This window comes from Lobosporangium transversale (assembly GCF_002105155.1).
Source record: "Lobosporangium transversale strain NRRL 3116 chromosome Unknown BCR41scaffold_20, whole genome shotgun sequence".
Classification (NCBI taxonomy): domain Eukaryota; kingdom Fungi; phylum Mortierellomycota; class Mortierellomycetes; order Mortierellales; family Mortierellaceae; genus Lobosporangium; species Lobosporangium transversale.
The window spans coordinates 132008-151481 of NW_019028998.1; the positions used below are offsets into that span (position 1 = coordinate 132008).

General features: G+C 41.2%; 5 protein-coding genes across 5 annotated transcripts; 3 read left to right on the forward strand and 2 right to left on the reverse strand.

The window, feature by feature from the left end:
- Positions 1–434: 434 nt before the first annotated feature.
- On the reverse strand, positions 435–1097 carry BCR41DRAFT_77714 (hypothetical protein). Its single transcript, XM_022031016.1, has one exon. It carries the CDS (start codon positions 949–951, stop codon positions 580–582), a length of 372 nt encoding a protein of 123 aa, XP_021880989.1. The 5' UTR covers positions 952–1097; the 3' UTR covers positions 435–579.
- A 1791-nt stretch (positions 1098–2888) lies between these two features.
- On the forward strand, positions 2889–7331 carry BCR41DRAFT_323011 (hypothetical protein). Its single transcript, XM_022021494.1, has 3 exons — positions 2889–4097; positions 4256–4871; positions 5022–7331. The coding sequence occupies exons 1-3, from the start codon at positions 3123–3125 to the stop codon at positions 7148–7150; spliced, it is 3720 nt and encodes a 1239-aa protein (XP_021880990.1). The 5' UTR covers positions 2889–3122; the 3' UTR covers positions 7151–7331.
- A 567-nt stretch (positions 7332–7898) lies between these two features.
- On the reverse strand, positions 7899–8249 carry BCR41DRAFT_396589 (hypothetical protein; the record flags this gene model as incomplete). The annotated part of the gene is made up of 2 exons (XM_022028822.1): positions 7899–7920; positions 8056–8249. The coding sequence occupies 2 exons, from the start codon at positions 8247–8249 to the stop codon at positions 7899–7901; spliced, it is 216 nt and encodes a 71-aa protein (XP_021880991.1).
- Positions 8250–9440: 1191 nt separating this feature from the next.
- BCR41DRAFT_386714 (hypothetical protein) lies at positions 9441–12907 on the forward strand. The gene is made up of 9 exons (XM_022027823.1): positions 9441–9693; positions 9846–9907; positions 10111–10317; positions 10497–10677; positions 10784–10881; positions 11000–11331; positions 11493–11837; positions 11942–12619; positions 12749–12907. Exons 1-9 carry the CDS (start codon positions 9524–9526, stop codon positions 12806–12808), a joined length of 2133 nt encoding a protein of 710 aa, XP_021880992.1. The 5' UTR covers positions 9441–9523; the 3' UTR covers positions 12809–12907.
- An 836-nt stretch (positions 12908–13743) lies between these two features.
- BCR41DRAFT_323018 (hypothetical protein) lies at positions 13744–19414 on the forward strand. The gene is made up of 5 exons (XM_022021495.1): positions 13744–13952; positions 14135–15703; positions 15803–15964; positions 16089–17653; positions 17778–19414. The coding sequence occupies exons 1-5, from the start codon at positions 13789–13791 to the stop codon at positions 19085–19087; spliced, it is 4770 nt and encodes a 1589-aa protein (XP_021880993.1). The 5' UTR covers positions 13744–13788; the 3' UTR covers positions 19088–19414.
- Positions 19415–19474: the final 60 nt, after the last annotated feature.

Consider the following 19474-nt stretch of genomic DNA (forward strand, 5'->3'; position numbering starts at 1 on the left):
ATATGGCTTCAATGATTTCAACCTTTTTAAAAACGAGATTATGAACGCATTCATTTCATGTCATTTCATTTTCATTTTCATTTAATTCAATTTAATTTCATGAGAATTGTCGAGAAATGTTGGTTGTTGATTCAGGGATGCCAAACTATTTTCACGTGTCGTGCAAGCTTCGCCCAATCCTCCTCCACTTGACTCTCCGACTCGCGGTCGTTTATTTTTGTAGCATCAGCAACCTTGTCGGAGCCAAACTTTGTGATCAGGTGGAATAAGAATATTGACACGTGTTTCATAAGAACGAGAAGAAAGGTCAGATGACTTGCAGAAAATATAAAAAGCTGCCTTCTTTGGTTATTATTTTTGAAAAAAAAAAAAAAAAAAAAATCGATATTTCAACCGAGCTAACAATAGTCGAAATGTAGGCCTTGGGGGTTTTTTTTTACAAGCAAACATGGCAGAGGATCTTTTCCTTTTAAAAAACTTAAAGTGCATACAGCGAAAGTTAGTTTGGTCGATATGAGGACAAAAAAAACATCAATTGAATTCACTCATCATCGCATATGGGATCCACAGTCCTGCCCCTCAACTATTGGCGTTGGCACATATTGCCAATCTTGGGTGCTCCTGGAGAGATAGACTGTGCAAATGAAAGGCTGCTGATATGACGATTTTATACTTGGCATCCCTCTTTCGAAAGAGAACACGAGGCAGATATAAACGATGCTTTCCAGCTCCGATCATGTCAAAGTCGAGGTAGATCTGGCAACTGTTGCAGGAGCCCACAGAATGCACACTTATAAAAAAAAAAAAAAAAAAAAAGTCAGAGTCCAAAGGGACTTGGCTCTTTCTGGAGGGGAATGTGATAAAGAGACTGTGGAATGATGCAACAGGCAGTAAGAGAAAGCGGAGGATGAAGGATAGAGATGGTTGTGAGCATGCAAGGGATTTAACCATGATTGCATGTGCCCGTGGCTGTGCGTGTCTCTTAAAAAATAAAACCGCACGCTCGCAACATTAAGCTTCGCTCAATTACTCAATTCTGATAAGGCTGCTTACTTTGTATGGCATCGAATGCCATCTGCTCCTGGCCAAGAGCTACCACTACAAAGCTGAAGTAGGCTATCCGCAAAATGCCCACTTTATTTGATATTAAAGCTCTATACTCTACATACTCCTCAATTCAACTTTTTTCATTCTTTCATTTAAATTTGGAAACACGCCACATAGTTTCAAAACTGGCCGTTAAGGATCCTAGACTAGGCAACCAAAGACTGATCTCTGAGATATTTCATCCCTCATTCCAAAACTTTTTTTTTTTTTTTTTTTTTTTTAAAAAAAAAAAGTACTCCTGAATTATTGATCTGAAAACAGACGGAGGAATGGCAAAGATGCTTAGGGACGTTTATTGTCAAGATATTTGACTCTTCCAATCATCTTCAACATTAAGTACTTTTTTTATTTTTTAGTCACTTCATAATCATATTCGTCAAACTCAATCATCCTGTTTTGTCTCCGCTGGGCTTTTTTTTTTTCTCCACTGCATATCACAGATTACAACGTCCTTTTTTTATGCTCACTCACTTTACCATCAAGGCCGCATTTGGCCATATTTTCAATACCGTGGTCACGTGAATAGCTGCCGAAACTAATAGGGGGGGAGGCTTGCAAAGATGTTTTTAATATTAAGAATAGGTTGTATGAGCAAAGCCAGTGGGACACAAACGACTTGCAAGGGTTAGTTACCGGAATGGCAGCACTAAGAGTTTTTTTTTTTTTTTTTTTACTTCATATTGCCAAGTCATCTCTGCCATTTCCTTTTGCGGAATGGGGAAGATGGGAAGTTGCGTTTAAGGTTGCATGATTTTTTTTTTTTCCTGTGCTCATTTTATTTTTTATTTTTTGCACAGACTCGACCCAGAGACACAGACCGTTGAACAAACCGAATCACCAAAATCGAGGAATGCTGTGTGTGTATAAACGTGAGTAGTTGGGTAGCGTAAAAGTAAATATAGCCCATTTTATTTAGTCATTCTCTATCGGCAATTAGTTTGCTTGCAAGTTCGTCATGGATGTTGAATTATAAAGAAAAAGTCCTGTCGACCAAATCAATTCAATCATAGTCTTGGATTAAAAAGCATCGTTTCCTGATCCAGCAAAATGGACGATGTTCTCTCTCCTTCTCCCTTATACTCCCTTCTACTCCCTTTTCGTACTTGTCTCCATCTCTTGCATTACTTGTCATTTCACATTCCATCTTTTTTTTTTTTTTTTTTTTTTTTTCTTTTATGCATTCATCACAAAAGAATCGCGTGAACAAGACGAGCTAACAGTGTGAGCACAAAACCTTGGACAGAAAAAATGAGAGCATGTCTACAAATTTTAAAGCATAAAGCTATAACCACAATCTGCACAGACATAGACATAGCCCTTCTTCTATTCAAAGTTCTCTCTCTCTCTTTTTTTTTTTTTCTTTTTCCCTCTCACACCCCCCCTTTTTTTTTTTTTTTTTTTTTTTTTTTTTCTATCTATGACTCCCAAAGTAAAAAAGAAAAAGAAAAAGAAAAGAAAGAGCTCAACAACACAACGGTAAATTGCAATAGGGGGAAAAGAGAGTAAGGAAGGGAAAGAAAGGAAAGGAAGGGGAAGAAAGAGAAGGCATGTTTGAATATTTAGTAATGAATGCAGTGTTCCATGTGTCGTGTGGATGTTGATGTATATGTAGGTAAGCGAGTGGAGTGGAGTGGAGTGGAGTGGCTGGATAAAAAAAAAAAAAAAAATTGTCCTTTTTGTCACTCCAATGACATTAACTTTCAGCAGGCTTAATATTCTTTTTTTTTTTTTATCCCATCAATCGTCATATTTTTTGTTCTTTCTTTCTTTCTTTCTTTTTTCTTTTTTCTTTTTTCTTTCTCTTTCTTCTTTCCATCCTTTCATTACCATCCTTTCATTACCATCCCATTGCCTTTTCTCTGTTAAACATCCTTTCAAATAGATCTTACACACTTCCTCATTTTAATCGACAGTTATCAGCAGTCGTATGAATGATCTAATTACTACAACTTCCATTCTTTTCTGCAACACCAACACTAAACGCATCAGACCAAACATTTTCCGATATCTAGTATATGCCTATGCTGTGCCCAACGTCCTCACCATCGCTGCCAAAGGCTTCTACTGCTGATCTTTCCCACGATCATAACAGAGACCTAGACGTCCCCTCCTTCAACACAGAGTCGCCCTCCCTCAACTCTTTCGACAACAGCAGACCAACATCTCCCGCTCCCCCAAAAGACTCTCTAAGCCCTGGACTCCATCCTGCACTCAACTCCTCTCCCCGTGTGCTCTCCTCAAAAATTTCATTGGATGTCTCCACTCCTCAAGCAATCTCACACATACCACTACCTCCATCACTTCGGACGCCACCCGAGTCGCCAGTTAAAGATCAAAGACGTGACTCGTTCAGACGTCAGTCTTGCCCACCACCATCCAGACATGGTCTTGCCTTGACTCTCAATGGACTCTCCTCTCCACCTTCATCCCCTACTCAACCATCCCCTGGTGCCACCCTTCCCCCAAAACTCTATCAGTCTCTATTAGAGCATCCGCTCTTCCGAGATTGTACACCAGAGGGCATCCATCAACTCGCTTCTAGAATGCATATCCGACACTATTATCCTCAGGACCATATCATCAGGCGGTCTGAGCAATCAAGCGCCATGTTCTATGTCCTCCGAGGAACTGTCAAAGTCGCCTCCCACGATAATGAGGCAACGTATTATGAGATCAAAGAGAATAACTTTTTCGGGGATGTCGGTGTACTCTACAAAGTTCCTCGATCCATGGATGTCCTTGCAAAAAACCGCTGTACAATCGCTATCCTCTCAGGCGATGATCTAGTCAAGGTGATGGAACAATCACCAGAAATGGCCAGGGCTATTGGGTACCAGACCCAAGAGCGATATCAGATGTATCTCAAGCGACGACAATCTGTTTCAGTTCGAAGATCTCTAGATAACGGAACAAATAGGCCGGACTTTTGTCAAGACGATTCTAGATCAGATGGCTTTGCAAAGAGTGACGTTCATGGAGCTCTCCGCAAGGTGAGTTGTTCATTATTATATGTATAAAAAAAAAAAAATAAAAAAAAAAAAATGCTTCTTAAAAAAACCTTTTTATTATTATTATTATTATTATTATTATTATTATTATTATTATTATTATTATTTTCTCTTGACTAACGAGCATGAGATATTTGTAGGTCCCGCTTTTTCAAAGTTGTTCTCCAGAGATAATACATATGATTTCTCTCAAGGTCGAGCCAAGAACTTATAATTTGGGTGAGAGTATTATCCAACGTGGAGAAATTGGCCGAGAGATGTTTTTTATTATATCGGGTATGGTTGAGATTCTCTCTGATGATAACTTGCATGTTCTGGCTCGATTCCATGATGGACAATTCTTCGGAGAGATTGCAGTACTGCTGGATGTACCACGGATCGCTAACGTAAAAGCCGTTTCAGATGTCGAAGTCTTTGTCTTGACAAAAGACAATTTGGAGGCTGTTTTTGAGGCCGTACCAGGCGCAGCAGAGATAATCACAGCAGAAGGCAATCGCCAATACAAAAACTGGATCATCAGAAACAGTCGTCAACACCTATCCGATCAAGAAATGAATGGCGAGGAAGTTGAGGAGCAAGACTTCGATAACGAGTCACTCAACATACCACGAAGCTTGTCTGTGCCCACCATCGAGCAATCAGCCAGTTTAATGGAGGACGAAGCAACTAGTCCTTCAGTCCGAAGCTTTGATCAGGATAGTATGCACTCTATATCTCCTCGACCAATTCATCCCATCGAGGCTGGTCACCCATCAGGTAAGATATGCTATAAATGTTTTTTTTTTTTAAAAAAAAAAAAAAAAAAAAAAAAAAAGGCCGCATAAAGAACTATACCCTGCTTTCCAATCACGAAACAATACAATTAAGAAACTTGAATTTACTGAAAGATGCAATTCTTCATCACAGCCATTAGTGTTCTTCCCATGACTCCTACAGATGATTTCTCACTCGGACATCGTATTACAGCCTCTCCGCTTGTAGCGTCACCGGCAGAGCCAGCCATAGAAAATTTTGATGGGCCATCTGCCACAGAAGGAACGTCAACTATTTTGGAGGAGCCAGTGTTTGATCAAGACGTCAGCATAGCACCAACGACCGAGAATGTACTAGACTCTCCAACGATCCGTAATCCAACGATCCGAGGTTTAAAGGAAAGTAACCCTAAAAGAAGGCGTGCAAGTGTGGCTGTATGGACACAGCAGGACCTTCTCAAATTAGCAGAGGCTGCAGGAGCGAAATCACAAGTGGACACGAGCCATTCGCCTGCAACATCAAGTGCGATAGCAAGGTTGTCACGGGCTATGGCTGACACCACTGGTGGTCAGACTCCAACCAGTCCCCATAAGTTGTCACAGGAGAGTCGTGGATCCTCTGATGTCTCTGTACAAATGAAAATGGCTCCAAAGAAGCTTACTGGACCTGCTACGTTCCAGGATTTGGACGAATGCATTGTAGTCCAGATTCTAGACAACTTGGCCCTGGACCAACTTTTGAAAGCAAGGCGCGTATGCAGGGGTTGGAACAGCCTTATCCTGGAGAATAGCGGTATATTAAGAGATTTGGACTTGTCCAAGTACAAGAAATTCGTCACGGATTCTGTACTGGCCGATCTTTGCAATACAGTGCTGAAAAGCAATAGGACAAGGACCACACGGGTCTCTTTACGAGACTGCTTTTTAGTGTCAGACAAGGGGTTATCGATGCTTGCAGCTCATATTCCGGCAGTACAGGACCTTGATTTGCACAGTTGTTGGAATGTATCGGATGCTGGTTTTCGATCTCTAGGCGTGTATTGTCCACAGCTGCGATCGATCGATTTCTCCAACTGCAGGAAGCTGGGCGACGAAACTATTTATGGCCTATATCCAAAGGAAGCTATGACTGAAAGTAGTTCTCTTCAAAAACAACATGTTGTTGAGAATGTCTTGGGTTCTCAGGCAGAGGACCATCCCGTATTGAAGGACGCGGCGGCACTCCACTCTGCGACAGCGCCTGCAGATACATCCATGGATGAGGCTCAGGCGTTGTTGAAACGTCGTCCCTCTATTGAGATAGGATCTGATTTGGATGAGCAAACCGAGCAGCTTGATGCAACATCAAGCTCGCCTTCTCCAATGGATGTCGACCCTGCGACGATCCCTCAACAATCACAAAATGCGCCTCATGGCAAAACATTGGATGTTGGAGCACCGTCGTCAGGGCCAAAAGGATGCCCATATCTTGCACGTTTGAACTTGTCCTACTGTAAGAACCTGACGGACAAGAGCTTCATTCACTTGTCTCTGTATGGATCCAAACAGCTAGAGTATTTGAATCTCCAACGTTGTACCACCATTTCTTCAGAGGCATTTGTCTCTTTGGATCCCAGCAGAAAGAATATGGTATTCCAAAATCAGCTAAAGGACAGTAATGGGAGTGTACATGAAGGCTACAACCCTTTGGTGGATCCTTGTTTTCCAAATCTGCGCGAACTTCACCTTTCAGACTGCACTTTTTTGACTGATGAGGCGATTGTGGCACTAGCGCCAAACATGCCACATCTCCAAGTTGCCTCACTTTCATTTTGCTGTGCATTAACTGATGTAGCGGTTGAAGCCTTGAGCGAAAACTGTTTATTTTTGAAACGACTAGACTTATCATTCTGTGGGTCTGCAGTATCGGATGCAAGCTTGTATAAGCTTGCAAGATTCGATGCCTCGGAGCCTGGAAAGCATTCACTAGAGGAGCTTGAGATCCGAGGATGCGTTCGTGTGACAGAACGAGGGGTTCGAGAGGTGTTGAGCGGCTGTGTGAACTTGAAGAGGCTTAATGTCAGCAGTTGCAGTGGAATCGGAACGGGTGAATTACAGGAGCAAGGGAAACAGGGAGATGCAGCGCCCCCATCCAATCAAACTGAGACAGTAGAGCAGACAAATGGGTGGGTACCTCTTCAAGCAGGTCATAGCAGTGAACTGACGCGAAAGATGAATGCGCTGAAGAAGGGCAAGGAATGGGCATTGGCCCAACAACGCCCTGGGCTTGTTATTGTTGTCTAAAAGAAGATAAGGATCAAGCAATGTATTCTCTGCCTTTTCTTTTTCCTTTTCTTTCTTTTTTTTTCCCCTGTTTCATTATTTCATCATTCATTGGTCCATTTTTGTTTTATTTTCATCTTCTTCATGCTTGGTTACGCGAAGCTGATCTTGTATATAGTCCTCTTTTAGTTCACATTGATGCAATAAAAAAAAATTATTGATGTCGTTCAATCTATGAAGCATATACTATGGCGGACATCCAAACCTGAGAAGCCATCCGAAATCTGACAAGCCGAGCAGTATCGGAAGATCTACGGAAGAACCAGATATGTTTTAAGGGTAAATTTACTGATGCGGCCATCAGCTTGAGTTCCAATCGCCACATGCCATCATAGCTCACCCAAGGCTACTCTGTGCATAAAATGCTTGTGAGTCTAGCCAGCATTCAAGACTAGAGGACTCTTCACTGTTTTGTATCCTGTTTTGAACTTCTGCATCGAACATTTGTAGTGCATCCTTTTAGTCATTCTATTCACCCTGTTGCTAATCTGTAATGCTCACTCTCACCCCCGTTGGTCTTTTTTTAAAAAAGCGTCCTTGAATCCCCAGTAGTCTGGTTTGGAGGGATTTATTCTCAGTAGATTCGGAAGTCTGCCTATCCGAAGCAAACGGGGGGGTTTTTTTTTAAAAAAAAAAAAAAAAAAAAAAAAAAAAAAACAAGGTGGAGATTAATTGAGCCAAAAAAGGGTTTTTTTTATTACTTTCAAAGTTAGATGACTACACGAAGAGGCCTTAGATCAGCGCAGGTTGACATTTTTTTTTTTTTTTTTTTTTTTTTTTGTTTGTAAGGCCTGCTTGATCCTCTGCTACATTCAGTCCGTTGGATGGCTGCCATTTCCTTGGAAATAATCGCTATCTCTTTTTACTTCTTGCCCGATTCTTCGTTCTTGGCAGCGGTCGACATGGCGCGCTCCTTGAAGCCGGTGGTGGCAGTGGCAGATTTCGGATTTCGATCCGCGGCACTCTGGATTCTTGACGCGTCTTCCGATGTCATTGGGTTGTCACCACCTTTGTGTCCTCCTTGCTGGTGGGAACCGGTCGTATTGCGGTTGCTGGACATTTTTTTTTTTTTTTTTCTTAAGAATGTGTGAATATGTGTTATGTGTTTGGAAAAATATTTAGAAGAAATGAAGAGATGCTAGTTGAGGAGGAAAAAAAAAAAAAAAAAAAAACGAAATCAAAAGAGTATTTGTAGTCATCCAGGACACGATCTGCACGGACCACTTTTCATTTCCACACAAAAACGAAATCCACACACGTAACGTAATATAGCATATACCATATGCATTTTTTTCTTTCTTGCTTTCTTTCTTGCTTTCTTTCTTGCATTCTTTCTTGGCATGGCCCGTGCCGGGGCGTACATGCACATGAGTGGGCCTTATTCATCTTTTTTTTTTTTTTTTTTTTTTTTTTAGTGACATATTCTCGCGATGATGTTTGTTAAATATTCGTTTTCGAAATTCCCTTTTTCTTGATATCACAAGTTCATGCAGATGTTCCCACACGACGTTACTAGATGTTTTGCGGTGCCATCACGTCAGACTGATAGAATGCTTGGCAAAAAGTGTCTAGCACAATCGACGTGCGTTGCCGCTCTCTCCCCTCTTGAATCGATATTCTGGCGCTCTAGGCACTTGGAAATGTAGGAAAATCGCTCATGCCAGCAAACAATGTATTTCCCTATGACCGACACTTTGCGGCATAATGTAGCAATGATTTAACAAGGCTTTACTATCCTGTCCTGTTAGCCATCTACTGTGTGTCTATAATGCCTGATTTTTTTTTTTCTTTTTTTTTTTTTTTTTTTTTTTTCTTTCGCACAAAGAGCCTCGGAAAGAGATATGTGCATTCGATTGTCAAACCCACAACCTCTACCCCAAACAGAGCTAACTTTGCTCAACTGAGCTGTAATGACTTGCCTTGGTTTTTTATTTCCTCTACTTCTCTAAGGAAGTCAGACTGCCAAGTCAGTGGTCGATGATTGTAAACTCGACTGATTTTATCTTTTTTCTGCTCTTCGTGGCTGTTGCAAAAACTATCTCGATAGTCTAAATGTTCGTAGGTATCTGTCACGTGACAAAGCCCTTCTATCATGTGTCGTTCTTTGAAATTGAAACCCTCTTTTACTCAGCCGCCATCGACTTTGGGAATATCAACGGTCAATTGGACAACGAAATAGTGTCAGCATTAACAAGCCCAATAAACAACAACAACAACACATTAAACACAGCAATAACAATAAAAAAAAAAAAAAAAAAAAAAAGCTTGACAACATCTGAATTCTCATTTCCCAGGGGAGGTGATTAACCCAGTTTAAAAAATAGAAGCAAGCAAATGAAGCTATTCCCAATCTGGGCTGTATCGCTATCGTTGCTCGCCATAAGCCCAACCATATTAGCACGGAAGTTCCCAACAAGCGGACTATATAATGTTGATGCCAACGTTGGTTTAAAAGACGTTCAAGGTACAGTGGCTGCTTTTGGGGACTTTAACGGAGACAAATTGTAAGTGTGTTGGCTCACTCATAGGCACATTTCTGGCTTGAAAAAAAAAAAAAAAAAAAAAAAAAAAAAAGACATTTTGATTGGTGATATATAGACGGTGTTATTTTACTTACTATTCTTCTTGGCTACTATTCCTTCATTTATCGGTTTAGTACGGACATTATCACACTGAGCGACGATCAGACTTCTATTAGCATATATCTTTGGGATCATGGTAAGTCATTGAAAACATTGTCGAAAAAAAAGGAAAAAGAAAAAAACTGGAAGCAGGAATCCACTTCTATGATTAATATCATGATATAGTATTGTTGTCTTTTTGCGTATTGGATATTGTAAAATATCGCCCTAACTTTTTATTACCTTTCTATATCATTTTATTTTATTTTTTTTTATTGTTTTTTTTTCTGCTATGAATAGCCGCTTGGACATTTACTTTACTTCCCTCAGCAAATGTAACCATATCACAAACACCTCAGAGCTTCATCATTACCAACATTGTACCTGGAGATTTCAACCGTGATGGCAAACTGGATCTATTAGTTATGGGTCAACAAAATCCAGAGCCTGACGTGGATGGAGAATTAATGATGCGTATCTATCTCGGAAATATTGACGATGGATTTGGTAAGTGCGGGCTGTGAGAATAGGCTATAGACAATGAAACAAAGACCCTAGACGGAATAATAAGTGCTAACATTGGCTCCTTGGTTTTTTTTATTTACACTATGAACTTGCGGATTTTATTTTACTTATTTTTTTTATTTAAAAAAAAAAAAAAAAAAAAAAAAAAAAAAACTGAGCAGACCCAAACTTCATCATTATTCCTTCCGCAACAACTCAACAGCCCATGACATTCGACTTGAACGGGGATATGTTGACAGATCTCTTGGGATATGCTTTCGAGGGATACCAGGCAGGTGTAAGCACGTTGTCTGTCTGGAAGAATGTCTATACGCCAGAGATTCCAAACAAGATTTTTGAAATGTAGGCACATTGGTATTGTCAGCATTCCTCACGCATTTGATCCTGCGCTGAACCTTGGGAGGGAGAACTAATGCTTTTATATACATATATCGCAATAATGATATAGTATGCCTATGAACTTCACTGGCGAGTCAGGACCATTGTGTACGCTTTCTAAACCTCATTCAAGTGCATTTGTTGATCTCAACGGGGATTGCTTGGCAGGTAAACGGCGGATCATCCAGTTTAATTTTTTAAAGTTTATACAAGTTGATAATGACCAGCCGGTAAACAACTAGGTTAAACGACGAATTGGCTCTTATAAAAACGTATTTATCTGTAGATATTTTCCTGACTTGTTTTGATGGCCATCAACGTAGTTATGTCGTTTATGTCAACAATAAGGACCTAGGGTTCTCGTTTGCAGTCAGTGGATTGCTTCCAGAAGGCGCTGGGCAGGTCACTTTTGCTGACATTGATGGCGATGGTGCAGTAGATTTTGTAGTGCCTGCTTGCGACACGCATGGACAATGTTCGATCTATGTCTACTATAATCAACAAATGCCGTTATGCACATCAAAGGGCCAGAATGACTGTCGTCAGGTCTCCAATCTCTGTGTTGCAGATCCGAACTTCTCGTTCAGCGTCGATCCTGATCATAACACCAGTCCCGGGGTAAATATGCGAACTTCTTCTTACCAGTTTATAGATCCAGGCTAATGGAACAGAGGGCAAGAAGGATATAAAAAAAAAAATTTACTCCTTACTTGTTTGCGCTACGATCCTGTTAACGATATCTTTTTTTTTTTTTTTTTTTTTTTTTTTTTTATTGGTAGGCCTTGGTTCAATTCCCTCTGAATGGCGTATTACCAGATGGCCAGCAGCTTTTGCTTTCTGATCCTGATTTCAAGGGCAGGCTGCCGGTGGCAGTGCATGTTGGGGACTACAACTTGGACGGATATCCGGATTTGTTGGTGGTGAGTGGTACACCAGGAGATAACCGTCGACCATCCAGCGCAACACTGCTTCAATCGGTTTTGTGTTCTACAGGCGATGATGTCTGTTTGCCTTCAGCTGTGGCAGCAAAGAGACGAAGCTTTGTTAAGGTGACAGATGGTGCAGATGCATTGAACTTTGTCCAAGATGTACGAGCCGCTGCCTTTATGGATCTAGATGAGGATGTAAGTAATTATTATTACTTTTAAGGAGAAAAAAAAAAAAAAAAAAAAAAAAAAGTAATAGACTTATATTTCTTTTTACTAATATTGATATTTACTCTTGATAGGGCACCGTGGACATTATGCTACTCCGTAACTCACCACTACAACAAGGAGTTGCAGGGAGAGCTATTACGATGATCCATAACAATTATTTTAATGATGCATTTTTCTTAAAGACATTAGCTTCTAATGGTGTGTCACCTACATGGTCCGGGCCCAACGATAAGCGTCCGACCAAAGAAGGAGCAAAGCCCTTTGGGGTCAATTATCCAGGTGCAACATTCAAATTTACAGTACTGGATACATCTGGAATCAAGCGAGCGAATCAAGTTGCACAGTATCCATCATCAACTTATATGAATCTGGCACTTCCATTCTCGTTGTTTGGTTTGGGCAGGACCAACAATTATGTTGAAGAATTGTTTGTTGGCGTGACTAGAAATCAGGACGAGCATTTTACGACATATGCGGGAGTAATTCCAAATTCACAGTTGATCATCATTCCATATCAGGCAGAGGATGCGTCCCGTCCATCAACACCTTCATCTGGATATGGATTAGAAGGCGGCAACGGAATGGGCGAAAATGTTTCTATGCAGGCCGAGAACAAAGGCGGACCGAGTGAATGGACGTTAGAGCTCTATATCCGTCCAGGAGATTATGTTCCTTGGGTATTTGTTGTCCTTGTTACTGCAATTGCCATCCTTGCCGGAGTCGTTGTGGGCCTTAACTGGATGGAGAAGGTAGAGGAAAAAGAAGGAGAGATAAGGGAAAAAAAGAAAAATATAATTCGATGTAATATAAATGAAACTGACTTTAATCTTTCCGATCCTAACCTTTGAACAATTTTTTTTTTTTTTTTTTTTTTTCAGCGTGAGGATGAAAGGGAGCGAAAGAAGGCACTTCATATCATCAACTTTGATGCCTTGTAAATACAATCATTTTGCAGAGAGTCAGTATAGGAAAGAGGAAAGAAGGGAGAGAAGAATCAAACATAGTTAATCAAATAAAATAAGTATAACGTATAAAGCATTGCCATTCGTTCTCGGCGATACGATACTATTACCTTGTTTTCAAACTCGGTGTTCTTGACTTCATTGAAGGATTTAGGGATTAAAAGTGAAAGACGAGAGCTTAAAATGCAAATCGATAAAAGTCCTAGGTGCGGAGAATATACCGTTGGCCATAACGAACATTCATGTGTAAAAAGAAAAGGAAAAGGAAAAGGAAAAGGAAAAGGAAAAGGAAAGAAGAACGAAGGGTTTTTAATGAAGTGAGAACACGTGCTCGAGTTAGTTGTAATGTAGTTTCGCGTGGTCCATGTGGAGATAACCTTAAAGCCCATTTAGGAAGAATAAAAAAGCGCTATCGTTGCCTGCAATGCACTTGACCAGATAAAAAAAAAATAAAATAAAATAAAGTCGATAAAAAAAATTAAAGTCAGTCAGGAACAAATGTTCAGGAGTGTTGCTGGATAGGTGCAAGAGGTGCATTTTAAGGTGAAGGATAGTATGTTGTATAACCATATTACGGTCGAAGAAAAGAGTGAAGGGCGCAGTGCGGCGAGTGGTTGTGGGAAATGGAGTTTTTATCCACATTAACAAAAGCTGCTATCATTGGTCTTCCTTTTTTTTCTCTCTTCTTTCTCTCTTCTCTTCGCCCTGACCTGATGTCCGTCCTGCACTGAGAATATTCCTTTAGCTTCCTTTTCTTCTTCACATCTTGCATCTTTCTTTCCTCACCCTACTCGTTCCCCCCCCCCCCCCCTTTTTTTTTTTTTTTTTTTTTTTTGTGTCTTAGTCATTTCCTTTCTTTATTCTTGAAATATAATCTTGCAACACTTCATTCAGTCCTTGAAAAAAGTAAAAAAAAAAATAAAAAAAAATAAAAAAAAAAAAAGAAACAGGACAGAATGTCCACTCACCGTGTACAAGAAGGCGAGGATCAAGATGCTGTTGCACGTCCTTCTTCATTTCAAAAGAAATCGGACCGTAGCACACTCACCATGACTTGGCCCTTGCGTCCAAGTGTGGAGGAACATCGTACAAGTCATATTAACGGCCATAGTACATTTGGGTAGGATGTCACACTACTGCATCTTCCTTGCATATCTGGCTTTTTTTTTTTTTTTTTTTAAACAGTTTAGCTTTGTAAGACAGCTTTAACCAAGGATATTATTATTAATATTAATACTAATATTATTGTTATTATTATTATTATTATTATTATTACTATTATTACTATGGTGTTCATTACAGGGCTCATCAAACCATCGCATCACATACTATTGCAATTCCCTCACCCGTTCTTCAACGTAAAAAAGGCGTCCGCTTCTTCTTTGCACCGGACGACGACGAGCCAGGACAGGATAACTCGGACGGAAATTCGGACGATGATAATGACAATGACAATGACAATGACAATGAAAATGACAATGATGATAATGATAATCTAGATCTCGATGAAGGGCCTTATGATGATGGAGATATCAATAGAACCACCCCTGATGGAGTAGATGAACAAATCATACGCAATTCAGATACTATTCAGCTTGGCCTTCATGACCTTGACTTGAATGATTCTCCAGGTGGCGGAGAGGCTGATCCTATCGATCTGTACTACGACACCCGCGGCGAAAGTGACGAGGACGAAGGCGAGCCATCCTCTGATGGAGCTAGCAATAAGGATCAGGAACGGCTCGACCGCTTCATGCAACCGACCTCCAACTCAGATGAGGGCGTCCTCGAACTAAATCGAGAGCGAATAGATTGGCAGAGTATGCTTCAGTCCGTCCTTACTGGAGAAGTCTTTAGCATCGAAAATAGACGTCTTGAAGAACCCAACTTTGAAATCCAACCCGAAATGAAGCAGGAGATATGGCAGGGTATCCGTGCTACCATCCATTCACGACCCATCAGTGATGAAAAGCGCTTTATTGAGACAGCAAGGGGCCAGGTGGATAGTTTCCTTCAAGAAGTCATGGATTTCAAAGTCGACCCCAACAGCAAATTGTCGCCATTGGACCAAGTACTAGACGTCCTTCACAAAGTCGATATCGTCGAGAGTCTTTACCCAAAATTATCCGAAGTCGCGGTTGATAAACCACTTTATAGCTCTGCAAAGTTTCAACATCGTCTCAGTGCCCTTAATTCGTATGCGAGCATAATGAAAAAGATGAAAATCCAGTTACAGATCCTTAGGAACTGGACAGGGAGCGAGACCTTGGAGGTTTCACGATCCAAAAATGCTGGTCAGGATGAAGTTTCCTTTGTCGATAAATTGCTCAAGGAGAACGGACTAGAGAGGACTTTTGAGAAGAGTACCCTCAGCTCATTGCATAAGGCGATGAAGCAGATCAAGAAGACCATGATGGAGAACGCAGTTGCCTTTGCTAGCATGGGTCTCGTACCAGCTATGAGTGAGTTGCAGCAACTGGCTCGGTTCCCTACAAAGCTGATGCAAGAGTGTTTGCGATTGCGACTAGAGTATGCTGATCGTGTTACTGTCCCAACCTTGCTCAATGTGGATCAGATGCTTGAAGACTTCAAGACTTCCCTGTTCTTGGCATGCAGAATCAAATATGAATACGAGGAGCTAGAGAGCAGCGACCAAGATGGATGGTATTTGGAGCCTTGTACTGATTCAGAGTATGAAAAAATCCTAAAGTCCTCATTACAGTTTTATTTCAAGCTGTTGTCATGGAAGGTTGAGTATTGGGGTCAATCCAAAAAATACAGCGACTCGGTTCTGGACCTGGAATGGGACAGTCTCAGCGTACTTGGTCAAGCTATCGACGGCATAGGCCTGGACACGGCAGAACAACTTTGGTAAAACCTGATTTGCCTCCCTTCCGATACTGAGCTTTTGTTTTATTCTATACTTTTATTTAACCACTCTCATTCACGTAATATACTACTGTGCTATAGCTTCTTGACGAGCAAATCAACATCATTTCTCCACAAGCATCTGCAGGACCAGATGAAAGAGAACCCGGACCTACCTCAGACTGCAAGTGAGGTCACAAAATTTTACGGCAAGGTTCTAGAGAATGTCCGCTTTAGAGCCAACAGAATCCGCCGATCCGGAAGGTAACGATCAATGATCCCCGCCTGTCCCCTTGTTTCAAAGGAAATAATGAACATCTACAAGGCTATGCTCGTCTAACTTTTTTATTTATATTTTTTTATTTTATTTCTATTTCGACTGCTAAAGGCTGCTGACAGACACTTTCGAGAACGCTGCAGAATACCTGCTAGACAAAAAGAAGGCTGATAGCTTCGCATCATTGATGACCAAGCTCGCAGAGACAAATCACGTCTTGGTATATACCAACACCATAGAAAATATGGGTATATATATGGTTGTTGAACACAAAGTCGCCGAAAATGGGATTTATATCCCACATACACTCCGGTCCTGCTTTGAACAGCCAGGGACTGGATATATCCTTATATTAACGCCTCGTGAACGCTTTGTGTGGTCTGGCCCGATTCTACATTTGGATGGTTTACCTGGATTTGATCTGGACGTGAAACCTGGACGTGTTCGATTGATCTCTGAGCGGGGAAGTCTACTGGATACTTGCAAAAAACGGTTTGGGAAGATTGCAGAGCCTTATGGACTCGAAATTATTACCGAAAGTCGAGCCAATGTGGCTGCGCTCAACAAAGAGTTAAACAAGACCAAGAAGGCTTTTTACAAGTTAGCAGATTCAATCGTACAGTCTGTAACAGTGCTTCGCAAGGTGACGATGAAAGTAGCGAACTGTCAAGACCTTGTTCAGCCATTTTTCCGTTTCGCTTCAGACTATGGATTGACTTCCCTAAGTGCAATGGAGGGATTGCCACGTACTCAATTCAATTTGAAACTACTACGACTTTCTATTGACTGGGTCAGCTTTGTATGCGACGATTGTGATCAAACAGAACGACAAACTTTCCGGTGGGCAATGGCAGCCCTCAACTTCGCTATGAAGATGACAAAGGGAAACAATATTCTAGCACTTAGTGATTCCGAGTTTTCATGGCTGCGATCCAAAATTGCAGGATGTATGACTCTCTTGATTTCTCACTTTGATATTCATGGAGCTCGTTCGAGTGAAGCAACGCGCAATGATCGTGACGGGCGACAAAAGCAGCAAAAAACTAAGGATCAGGCACGATTGGTAGAAGAGATCAATGACATCCTCAAGTTGGCCACAGCCAATGAATCTGTTCTGTCAGAAGAGGCAATGCGCAATCATCGTTTGCAGGTAGAGCGACTAGCTAACCTCGAAAAGGGTCGGACAGAACGAGAACAGGAAATCAAAGTAATTGGTAAAGTTCTTGATGATCAAAAGCCTGAGGATCGTTCTCTTGTTGTCTTGGCAGCGCTGACGGATTCAGTGGCGATCCGCTGGCAGATGGCCAAATATATTGGTTCTGGCACGTTTGGCACTGTATACTTGGGCACAAACTCTGATACTGGAGAGCTGATAGCGGTCAAAGAGATCCGTTTCCAAAATCCATCCACGGCCCTAGTCAAGTCAATTTATGACGAAATGAGAGTGATGAAGATGTTACACCATCCTAACATTGTACGATATGACAACATCGAGGTTCATCGACACAAGGTTTTCATATTTATGGAATACTGTCAAGGAGGCAGCTTGGCAGACCTTCTAGAGCATGGCAGAATCGAAGACGAAAAAGTCATCAAGTTTTATACACTTCAGATGCTGAAAGGTCTCGCGTATCTTCACGAGAAGAATGTTGTCCATCGAGACGTTAAACCAGATAGTAAGTGATTTGAATGAATGGGGTCAATTTGGTTTTAATTCATTAACGGACATTGCCAACTCGAATTTAGGACCAATCATTAATACAAATTGATATGTTTTTTTTTTTTTTTTTTCTTGGATAGATATTCTTTTTGATCATCTGGACAATATTAAGTTTGTGGATTTCGGCGCAGCCAAGATTTTGGCCAAGAATCAAAGGACACGGACACAAGGTCGTTTAGCCACAGATAGTATAAACGTAGGCGTTGGAGCAAATTCTTTGAACGGAACACCTATGTATATGGCGCCCGAGGTGATCAAGAATGGGGAAAAGGGTCGCAAAGGAAGCATGGACATTTGGTCGATGGGCTGCTGTGTACTGGAAATGGCGACAGGTCGTCGCCCTTGGGCACATTTAGATAATGAATGGGCTGTCATGTACCATGTTGCAACTTCACATCCCCCTCTTCCAGATCCGTCCCAGATGAGTGCCAAAGGAATTGCCTTTTTGAAAAGATGTTTTACAAGGAGCAGCATGCTGCGACCATCCGCAATAGAACTTCTTCAAGATGAATGGCTCCGGGGCGTGGATCCGGATGAAAAACGAGATGAGGGTGAATACAGGGACATAGAGACGGAGATCAACGGCGACGGCGAAGCTTTACGAGGTTCTGCTAATGGAGAATTCGAACATGAGTTTGATAATTTTGACAATCAAATCACAATGTCGAACTTCCTTCAAATCTCTGGCGATGAAGAAGACGCTGTTGAAAACCAGGAAGATACCAATGATCAGACAAAGGATATACATCAGCACAAACCTTCCAGTACTGGTCAAACAAAATTAGAGTCCAGTCAAAAACACACAGTATCTGCAAACGGAAAGGCACTGGATGATTCCGAAAACGTCAAGAGTCCTGATAGCTGCGCCTCTGTCATGTCGGATACTTTCTCAGATGTTGGATCAGAAGTTGGGTTGATACTTAGTGCAGTAAGGGAACGAGAGGAGACATCGAGACAGGTTTCAAAGCAGTCATCTATACAGGCATCACCTATACCTTGCCACGCTGCTGATAGCGTAGATGAAGCCACTTTCTCCTCTCGAGCTTCTCTAATGTTAGGATCAGGAGTTGTCGATGCGTCAATAGACAAGTTGGTGAAAGCACATCGCGATGGTTCTTCGGATACAGCGCAGTCAGCGCCGGTTGCTAATGCTAGCAATGACGCTTCAGATAATATTGAACATAATGAGTTTGCTCGTGAGATGGGACTCGATATGTATGATACAGACGCTTTGCAGAGCAAACATGAACGTAATGGCCAACAATCGCCGGTCTTGTCAATTAGTTTGATGGAGAAGGAAGATCATGGCAGAGAACAATTGGCCACAGAAAGCGCAAATGCAGCGACAGCAGCTGTTTTGAAAGAAAATGCACTGGAAGAGCCATGTTGATAGCTTTCATTAAAGATCCCGTGCTGTGTGGCTTCTCGTGTTTCATATTAGAGCATTTACGCACCACTGTCTTTGCATTTGTTCAAATTCCTTTCCATCATTCACTTCTTTCCCAACATTCTTATTCTTTACATTTCTACATTATTACGCCATACTCCTTCTTTCTCAGTGAACACCAGCTGTGTTCGGTGTGGCACTCCTCCCCCTCCTTCCCACACATTGTTCAATTTGCTGCTTCCGCATTCTTATGGATCTAAACCATGACAGGTGTGCCTACAATTTTTTTCTTACCCGACACTTTTTCAGTCTCGACACGTCTGCAACAACAATAATATCTATCAATATTAATAATAACTAATAATAATTAATAATAACGATAATAATAAG

What these genes read in the sequence shown, in the direction of transcription:
- BCR41DRAFT_77714 (XM_022031016.1), bottom strand. Translation starts at nt 951, where the DNA reads ATGGTTAAATCCCTTGCATGCTCACAACCATCTCTATCCTTCATCCTC.
- BCR41DRAFT_323018 (XM_022021495.1), top strand. Translation starts at nt 13,789, where the DNA reads ATGTCCACTCACCGTGTACAAGAAGGCGAGGATCAAGATGCTGTTGCA. An exon ending in GACACGGCAGAACAACTTTG is followed by an intron (nt 15,704 to 15,802) that starts GTAAAACCTGAT and finishes ACTGTGCTATAG; the next exon opens with CTTCTTGACGAGCAAATCAA. An exon ending in TCGAGACGTTAAACCAGATA is followed by an intron (nt 17,654 to 17,777) that starts GTAAGTGATTTG and finishes TTTCTTGGATAG; the next exon opens with ATATTCTTTTTGATCATCTG.
- BCR41DRAFT_386714 (XM_022027823.1), top strand. Translation starts at nt 9,524, where the DNA reads ATGAAGCTATTCCCAATCTGGGCTGTATCGCTATCGTTGCTCGCCATA. An exon ending in AAATATTGACGATGGATTTG is followed by an intron (nt 10,318 to 10,496) that starts GTAAGTGCGGGC and finishes AAAACTGAGCAG; the next exon opens with ACCCAAACTTCATCATTATT. An exon ending in CCAAACAAGATTTTTGAAAT is followed by an intron (nt 10,678 to 10,783) that starts GTAGGCACATTG and finishes ATAATGATATAG; the next exon opens with TATGCCTATGAACTTCACTG.
- BCR41DRAFT_323011 (XM_022021494.1), top strand. Translation starts at nt 3,123, where the DNA reads ATGCCTATGCTGTGCCCAACGTCCTCACCATCGCTGCCAAAGGCTTCT. An exon ending in TTCATGGAGCTCTCCGCAAG is followed by an intron (nt 4,098 to 4,255) that starts GTGAGTTGTTCA and finishes AGATATTTGTAG; the next exon opens with GTCCCGCTTTTTCAAAGTTG. An exon ending in CGAGGCTGGTCACCCATCAG is followed by an intron (nt 4,872 to 5,021) that starts GTAAGATATGCT and finishes TCTTCATCACAG; the next exon opens with CCATTAGTGTTCTTCCCATG.